Here is a 9,467-nt window from a genome sequence, read left to right on the forward strand (position 1 = left end):
AAAAGCCTGTGCTGCTATCCCCTAAGACACTGTTATGCTGACCTGAGGAAGCGGTCGAGTCCCACAAAGCGCATCATCTTTTTTGGTGTCCAATAAATATATATTCAAATTTCTGTATTGATGTAACAAAGAAAAAGAGAGACAATCGAGAGCCCCCGATCGTGTATTATTGTTGTATAATTGGGTAAAAGGTCAATTCGATTATTCTCACAAGTCTGGGTTGCCAGATGAGGGCAACCACTTCTATCGCAGACGAGGAAATTAGACCTGTCCTCGCTCAGGTTAAAAAAGTCGCTCTCCGTAGAAGAAAAAAAAAAGGGTGTCAACACCCATCCACCAGGTGGATCAAATTGTGATAAAATGTACAGAGGCGCCAAAAGAGTAAAAGTAGACTACTTTTACTCTTTTAGTGCCTCTGTACACTGTATTGATGTAAGACTTTTTTAATTTTTTTCCACATATATCCGGTCCTTTATATTTCGGGACACCTCCTCCCACTTCATATAGTCCAAACCCCTCCTACCGGGGTTTTTTTTTTTGTTCGGTTGAGGGATTAGTTTGGGGAAAAATAAAAATAAATAAATATATATATATATATATATATATATATATATATATATATATATATATAAGGATCTCCTGTTCTACTGAACAAACCACCCCTGTTTTTGAATTGGAGAAGGGGATAGAGTCAGCGTAACTGGTTTACTTTGAAGTTGAACACCGTTCTCTTTCATCTGTATTGTTTTTATGAAGGAAACCTGATTACCTAAGAGCAAATAAATCACTTCTAAAGAAACTGCTCACGATTTATTATCCAATTTCCACCGCACAGACTAATAGAGCTGCACGTTTCCTTCTTAGGCCTCGTTCACTATACGCGTTGCCGTGTGCATTTTGGTAACGCGTATGCAGTGCAACACACATGAACATTAGAAGCGAATAGAGTGCGCTGTCTAATGTTCAGACTACACGCGCTACGTAACAGTGTGATACGCCATCGCTCTGCCGCACGCATTTTTTGGCAAAACGCAGCCCTGACCCAATCACTGTAGTGAATGGGATCAGCAGCACAACGCACGGCAGCACAGATGGCATGGGATCGTGGGCATTGCGTTCCGATCACACGTCCATCTGCTCTTATGAACAAGGCCTTGCAAGGCTCTGTCTGTGCCCCACCCCCTGGCAGTCTGACCAGCATGATGATGCTAAGCAGCGGTAGCTCCTCCCATAGCCAGCTTATAACTTCTTTAGCTTAGTTGCTTCAGGTCACATGACCAACATTTTAGATGCACTAACGTCATGTGACACCATTAAGATGACATTTAAGCATTCTGCTTACTAATTAGATATTTTAAGTTTAGTTGTAGCTTAGAAATGACATGTAACCAAAGTCTTCTTGAATTGCTGGTTCTGGGATACAGAGGATTCAGGCTACAAGTAAACATACTGGCTCTCTGTGATCCTTTTATGTCATGTTTGTCTCTTCATTGCAATCTTTATAATTTTGTATCGGAACCATTGTTCACTCCTTTGGTTGGTTCTTGTAATTCACATGTTGCTGGCACTTGCAGGTATGGAATAAGCTTATTTTATTGGGCAATAATAACCTAGAGTGTGCATATAGCTGTAATCTGCCTGTATTGTCTGTTTCTGGCCTATATGCATACCGTAGATGAAAGTACTGACAGAGCTGTTCGGAAGGACTGGTGTCCTGTGTTGGGAGAAATGGATGCCGTGGAAAGCAGAAGGAGTCCAGTGATTTTAAATCTCATAATGGAGGCTATCCACTTGCTTGTCAATGAGGTGAGGCAGACTGGGCTTACACTAGCTTTCCTGAGACATATTGACCCTTATTCAATTCATTTTTTCTCCTAAGGTTTCTCCTAGGAGATAACTTTTCATCTTCTGTTTAAATACCTTTTCAGGACTCTGCAATTGTAAATGTACCAAAAAGTGCTGTCAACATTATTTTGAGTATTTCTTGCTTGCTGGTGGTACAAAAAAAAATAAAAAACAAAAAAAAGCTTTTTATCGATAAGGTGTTAAAATATCACCGAGGACAGGCATGTCCAAAGTCCGTCCCGAGGGCCAAGTGTGGCCCGTCAAGCCATTACTCGTGGTGGCCCTGAAAGCTCTCTTCAGTTGTTAATTCAATGTGGCCCGTAGGCCATAGCTGTTGTGCAACAGAGGCCAGCAACAGGAACAGCCCCTGATTAGCAGCTGCCACATGCAGGGGCCAGCAGCAGTAACAGCCACTGATTAGTAGCTGCCACATGCAGGGGCCAGCAGCAGTAACAGCCACTGATTATTAGCTGCCACATGCAGGGGCCAGCAGCAGTAACAGCCACTGATTAACAGCTGCTACATGCAGGGGCCAGCAGCAGTAACATCTGCTGATTAGCAGCTGCCACATGCAGGGGCCAGGAGCAGTAACAGCCACTGATTAGCAGCTGCCACATGCCAGCAGCAGTAACAGACACTGATTAGTAGCTGCTACATGCAGGGGCCAGAAGCAGTAATAGCCACTGATTAGCAGCTGCCACATGTAGAGGCCAGCAGTAGTAACAGCCACTGATTAGCAGCTGCTACATGCAGGGGCCAGCAGCAGTGACAGCCACTGATTAGCAGCTGCCACTGTGCCAGCAGTAGTAATAGCCACTGATTAGCAGCTGCCACATGCAGGGGCCAGCAGCAGTAATAGCACTGATTAGCAGCTGCCACATGCAGGGGCTAGCAGCAGTAACAGCCTCTGATTAGCAGCTGCCACATGCAGGGGCCAGCAGCAGTGACAGCCACTGATTAGCAGCTACCACATTCAGGGCCTAGCAGCAGTAACAGCCACTGATTAACAGCTGCCACATGCAGGGGCCAGCAGCAGTAACAGCCACTGATTAGCAGCTGCCACATGCAGGTGCCAGCAGCAGTAACAGCCTCTGATTAGCAGCTGCCACATGCAGGGGCCAGCAGCAGTAACAGCCTCTGATTAGCAGCTGCCACATGCAGGCACCAGCAGCAGTAACAGACACTGATAAGCAGCTGCCACATGCAGGTGCCAGCAGCAGCAACAGCCACTGATTAGCAGCTGCCACATGCAGGGGCCAACACAGCTAAGCTGCATGTGGCAGCTTAGCAGCTGCCACATGCAGGAGCCAGCAGCAGTAACAGCCACTAATTAGCTCAGTATGGGTTATTTCCTGTGGAAATGTTTTATTTGGTAAAATGTCACAGGATAGTGTACCTAACGGCAATCAGCTAAAACCGTGTTTAATATCTCTAGTTCGGCCCTACCATTCTCAAAAATGGCAAAATGGTCCTTGGCCTAAACAGTTTGGCCACCCCTGGAGAAAATGTAGGAGAAAAAAATGCCCTGGTCTTGTACTAGAAATTTGTAAAAAAAATTGCCTCTTCATCCTTTTAATGATTTAATAAACAATACTATACGGTATAATTTAATACAACAGTCTTTTATTTGGGGCTTAATGGTCAGACAAAGACTTGTTTTTAGTAAACTCATGTTGATGATGTTAAATTAAATTATTCTGTGCTATCATTTTCTATAAAAAAAAAAAAGGACACCCCAATCCTAATACTTTTAGTCTCGGTTCACATTCTCTTTTGCCAACGGAACCGGCCGTATGGTTCCGTGGTCCATTCCAATGAACGGATTAAAAAATGCAGAAGGACCCAATTTTACGGACCGTTTCGCTCAGCGGAACAGAAACGAAAGGGTTTGCAGCACAATAGGAACCTATGGAAAACGGACGTTTTACAGCACACTGGCCGTTTTCCAGGATCCAGATGGCCGGATCCGTATGGCCGGCTCCCCAAAAAAACGCAGATGTGAACCGGGCCTAAGTTGTAAATTAAGGGGGGGGGGGGGGGGAGATTATTTTGGAACAAAATCTGAGCTGCATGGTGGTTTATATATAGAACAAAAGTATTTGGTACTTCAAAGTATGTTAATTCGTCCTTAAATCACACAAGTGCCAGTAAAGCAGGCCATACACTGGCCCGATTTGCGCCCGTTTCGACAGCAGATTCGATCACTGGGATCGAATCTGCTGCCAATCGTTCACGCTACACGCCGAATTTCGATCCATTTCGTCCGATCCCGTCGATCGTGCCGTGCGGAAAATAACCGTCGATCGCCCGCGGGTAAAGAGCGCATCGCTAGCGGCGTTCGAGTGCCCGACGACCGACGCAATAGAGCCCGCATACATTACCTGCTCCGCCGGCGCGACTGCAGTCTCCCGGTCACCGCTGCTCTGTCTGCGCTCTGGTCTCCAGGTCCGGCATGCCTCACTTCTTCTAGCCCGGCAGGAAGTTTAAACAGTAGAGCGCCCTCTACTGTTTAAACTTCCTGCCGGGCTAGAAGAAGTGAGGCATGCCGGACCTGGAGACCAGAGCGCAGACAGAGCAGCAGTGACCGGGGGACTGGAGTCGCGCCGGCGGAGCAGGTAATGTATGCGGGCGGGCGGGGGCAGCAGCAGCAGTACCACCACAACAGATTGTGAACGGTTTCAGGCTGAAATCGGTTCACAATCTGTTTGCTGTAAAGGTGGCCATACGATCCCTCTCTGATCAGATTCGATCAGAGAGGGATCTATCTGTTGGTCGAATCTGATGGCCAATCGACCAGTGTATGGCCACCTTAATTCATAATCAGGTACTAGTGAAAGTAAATATTTGCTTTTGGTTGTTACGTAACTGTTTTTGAAAGTGCAGATAGTGGTGAGGTAGCAAAACTCTTAAAATAGGAATTAACACAAGTGTTGATGGCACCAGAGAAGTTAGATGAATTAAGGCCTGTATACAATGTTTAGATAAATGACTCTAAAAATCTAAAGCCCCATCTACACGATACAATTCTTTGTGCGATTCGATTACGATTCTATTGACATGTCCGATCGGGATTCGATTCAATTTGCCATAGTTTTGCAATGGCAAATCAAATTGAATCGAATCGAATCACGATCGGACATGTCGGATTTAAACGGATCGTAAATAGAATCGTAATCGAATCGCACAAAGAATCGTATCGTGTAGCTTGGGCTTAAGGCCCGATTCACACTTGCGTTGGAGTGGCAAAAGGATCTGTGAAAATGGATCTGATCACCGGTCGATCGGATCCGTTTTCACTCCGTTACCATTACGCTGCTTCTGTTCCATTTCCCCACATCTCCCCCAGACCCACATCCCCACACAGGATTCTTCTATTTAGAACAGTCCGTTTCTCCACTAGTGTAAAGAAATGTTGTGTTTTCTTATTGCCCCCAATGCAGCGCTTCTGCTTCTGTTTCAGGTCCGCTGGGCTGCGGTGTCCAGAAAAATTGGTGCTGCGAGAAACTTGCGGTCCGTTCTGCGGGATGTACAGAATGGATCCGTTTGAACGGACGCATCCGTTCCGTTTAAACAGTATTCGTTCCATTCCGTGAACATTCCGTTTTTTAATGCAAGTGTGAAAGTATAAAGAGTGCAGCAATTACTGGGCTGTTTGCTGGTTAATTTTTCCCTGTCTTAATGAGTCCCAGAAACAAGAGCTCCGTTGAATCAATCCTTTAGAGTTCATATTATTAAGGGAACAATTGGTTATTGACAAAGCAGTCACACAATATGTCTTTCTCCATAGAACTACGTATTTGTACAGAAAGGTGCTTGTCACTCAGAGGACAATAACAAAACAAAACGAACCATGGAACCAGGAGAGACCGCCAGGGCCATCACAGACACAACACAACTCATATTAGAGAGACACAACAAGGACATTCTGGAGGTGGTCAATAGAATGACTGAGCACCTGACTGGAGAGGTGAGCAGTGCTGGGAGTGATGGGACATTATTCAGTAACAAGTGATTTGCCTAGGATGATAAATGTACCATTGTGTGTTTCAGGTTTCCATAAGGTGTCAGGATGTCTCCATCTATTTCACCATGGAGGAGTGGCAGTATATAGAAGGACACCGGGATCTGTACAAGGATGTCATGATAGAACAGGAGCTCTTTATGTCTGCTAGTAAGTAATGGCCTGATAATTCAAGAAATTCACCATTTTCCCAACTTGTACCCTTAAAGAGAACCCGAGGTGGGTTTGAAGAATATTATCTGCATACAGAGGCTGGATCTGCCTATACAGCCCAGCCTCTGTTGCTATCCCAAACCCCCCTAAGGTCCCCCTGCACTCTGCAATCCTTTATAAATCACAGCCACGCTACTGACAAACAGCTTGTCAGAGCTGGCTGTGTTTATCTCTATAGTGTCAGTCTGCTGCTCTCCCTGCCTCCTGCAGAACTCCAGTCCCCGCCTGCATCCCTTCCCTCCCTGCTGATTGGAGGGAAGGGACGGGGGCAGGGACCAGAGCTATGCAGGAGGAGGGGGAGCAGCTGAGACTGACACTACAGATGTAAACACAGCCTCACAGCATGGCTGTGATTTATGAGGGATTGCAGAGTGCAGGGGGACCTTAGTGGGGTTTGGGATAGCAACAGAGGCTGGGCTGTATAGGCAGATCCAGCCTCTGTATGCAGATAACATTCTTTAAACACTCCTCGGGTTCTCTTTAAGGCCATTGTGCATTAACCCCGTTGTGAAAGCATCAGAGCAGCAATATGCAAATACATGGTTTGTACTACATTGGCAGCTTTCCAAATGCAGGAGGAGAGAACATTCTGCAGCTCAGGTAGCTGGTAGCATACTATCTGACAGAACAAGGACAGGTAGTGGACTGCCTGGCAGGACAGGGACGGGTAGGGGACTGTCTGACAGAACAAGGACAGGTAGGGGACTTCCTGGCAGGACAAGGACACATAGCAGACTGTATAGCAGCATAGGGGCTGGTAGGGGACTGCCTGGCAGGACAGGGACAGGTAGGGGACTGCCTGGCAGGACAGGGACAGGTAGGGGACTGCCTGGCAGGACAGGGACAGGTAGGGGACTGCCTGGCAGGACAGGGACAGGTAGGGGACTGCCTGGCAGGACAGGGACAGGTAGGGGACTGCCTGGCAGGACAAGGACACATAGCAGACTGTATAGCAGCATAGGGGCTGGTAGGGGACTGCCTGGCAGGACAGGTAGGGGACTGCCTGGCAGGACAGGGACAGGTAGGGGACTGCCTGGCAGGACAGGGACAGGTAGGGGACTGCCTGGCAGGACAGGGACAGGTAGGGGACTGCCTGGCAGGACAGGGACAGGTAGGGGACTGCTTGCAAGCCAGAATTTTTTGCATCTCATTGCCCATCTTCACTTTTCACTTTATATGTACAATATCTTAATTTTTTGAATTTGAGCCTTTTCTGGCTTTTTACAAACCGCTCTGTATTTCCAACAGATTCATTTGATCACAGGCCTGATGGATTGTGCACCTCGACTTCCTTGCCACAAGTTAGCAGTAATGATCCTCCTGCTGCTGTCTCTAGCCCAGGAAGAGTGGTGTCTATTGTCAAAAGAATTTCCAAGTCAAAATCAAAATTAAAGAGACGTAAGATGGGATCCTTGAAGACAGCTGATAAATCAAAATCTTTTACCAATAGTCGAGAGCCAGTAAATGATGAAATAAATGTATCACAAAAAGATGGCATAAACGGTAACAAAAAGGCACCAACTGTGGAATCTGCGAAGAAGGACACAGCGAAAGTATTTAAATGTACCTTGTGCATAAAGTTCTTTCAGAGAAATGTGGACCTTGTACGTCATCGGAGAAACCACAGGATGCAAAACCTGACTTGTACAATGTGTGGCAATCAGTTCTGCCTCCTTTCTGGCTTTGAAGACTCAAGAGCTGAAAAAGACAAGCCGATATGTGGAAAATGCAAAACTGAAAAGTTGAAAACAACTAAATCAGCAGAACAGAAGGTGGGAGTAGTCAAACGGAATTGTGCAGAAAAAGAGTATTCTTGTTCAGAGTGCGGGAAACATTACAAGAGCAAGGAATTCCTCCATAGACACATGACGAGACATTTAGGGCGGGACCACATTCAGTGCCCAGAGTGTGACAAGACTTTTACTGACCAGCAGAGTCTACAGACTCATGTGAGAGTTCATACTGGGGAACGGCCATTCACATGTTCTGAGTGTGGAAAGGGTTTTGCAAACACTACCAATCTCCAGATCCATTGCCAAATTCATACAGGGGAGAAACCATTTGCTTGCTCTGAATGTGAGAAAACTTTCAGGTACAAGTCTCACCTTAAAGCCCATCAGAGGTTCCATACAGGTCAGATGATACCATGTTTGGAATGTGGGCTTGTGTTTACCTACAATTCCCACTTGGTAAAACACCAGCGTATTCATACGGGTGAGAAGCCATTTTCTTGTTCTGAATGTGGGAAACTATTCCAACAAAGTGCACAACTACGCCGGCACCTCTGGATTCACACTGGTGAGGCCCCCCAAAAGTGCAGCGAGTGTGACAAAGTCTTCAGCTTCCCCTCAGACCTCAAGAGACATCAAGACCTTCATACAGGCAGAAAAGCTTTCCAGTGTTCTGAGTGTAACAAATGCTTTACCCGTAACTCAAGCCTGTTGGAACATCTGATGAGGCACACGGGGGAAAAGCCCCATGAATGCCCGGAATGTGGGAAGAGATTCGTTACTGCAACAACTATGCATAAACATAGACAGACTCACACCATAAAATAGATTTCTTAGGGTTTGAGAAGTCTTCTGTATGAAAAACCCCATCTGGAACTTTAGTAGAGAAGCTGGAAGAGGGTTATGAAAGTAAATTTCATACTTGAGAATTTTGATGAAAGAGACCTTAATGTGGGGCTGCTCAAATACGAAACCGGGAGACATCCGGATAGTTGCTATCAATCTTACCTGTCTGACGTCTTCTTTGGTCCGTCCCTCGGCGCCTCCCACGATGCGCTCCACGCGCGTCACGTGATTACAAGCACTTCCTCCTTCAACCCGAAAGGAGGAAGTGTTTGTAATCACGTGACCGCCGATTGGAGCGCATCGTGGGAGGTGCCGAGGGACGGACCAAAGAAGACGTCAGACCGGTAAGATTTGCCCTCCACTGCACAGGTTTACTGGGAGATATCCGGATGTCTCCCGGTTTTGGATTTGAGCAGCCCTGCCTTAATGTATACCTGAGGTTTAGAGGTATCACTATCAGGTTTATCTAGGGAAGAAATGGGTTTGATGGACTTACTTCTGACTTTATATCCAAAGAAGGTACCGTAGTTCTCGGTGAGAAAGCCTGGGTTTACGTTACCTACTGTAGGATGTCACGTCACTGCTACTTGAACTAGAACTTCTACTTCTGTGCAAACTTACTGTGCAAACTGGCTAATTTTCATAGATAACAGAGGTAGTTTTTTTAACTCTTAATGGGCATGATTCACAAAGCTTTTTTCACGTTTTCCTCTGTTTTTACCTTGTCTGTTACATTTTTAAGCTTCTAAAGAGAAAAAAATGTAATATAATAATTAAGGTAAGAAAACTAATATCGAAATGAAGTTAATCAG

At 46.0% G+C, this 9,467-nt stretch overlaps 1 protein-coding gene across 3 annotated transcripts in view; it reads left to right on the top strand.

The window, feature by feature from the left end:
• The window catches only part of LOC137534315 (zinc finger protein 383-like), a 49,173-nt gene extending 40,294 nt beyond the window's left edge, over positions 1-8,879 (top strand). For all 3 annotated transcript variants that reach the window (XM_068255760.1, XM_068255759.1, XM_068255761.1), the window contains 4 exons: positions 1,676-1,806; positions 5,633-5,812; positions 5,896-6,016; positions 7,328-8,879. In XM_068255760.1, the coding sequence (XP_068111861.1) occupies positions 1,676-1,806; positions 5,633-5,812; positions 5,896-6,016; positions 7,328-8,637 (1,742 nt within the window). In that variant the 3' untranslated portion in view covers positions 8,638-8,879. The remainder of the gene's footprint in view (positions 1-1,675; positions 1,807-5,632; positions 5,813-5,895; positions 6,017-7,327) is intronic.
• Positions 8,880-9,467: the final 588 nt, after the last annotated feature.

This window comes from Hyperolius riggenbachi, chromosome 10 (assembly GCF_040937935.1).
Source record: "Hyperolius riggenbachi isolate aHypRig1 chromosome 10, aHypRig1.pri, whole genome shotgun sequence".
Taxonomy (NCBI): domain Eukaryota; kingdom Metazoa; phylum Chordata; class Amphibia; order Anura; family Hyperoliidae; genus Hyperolius; species Hyperolius riggenbachi.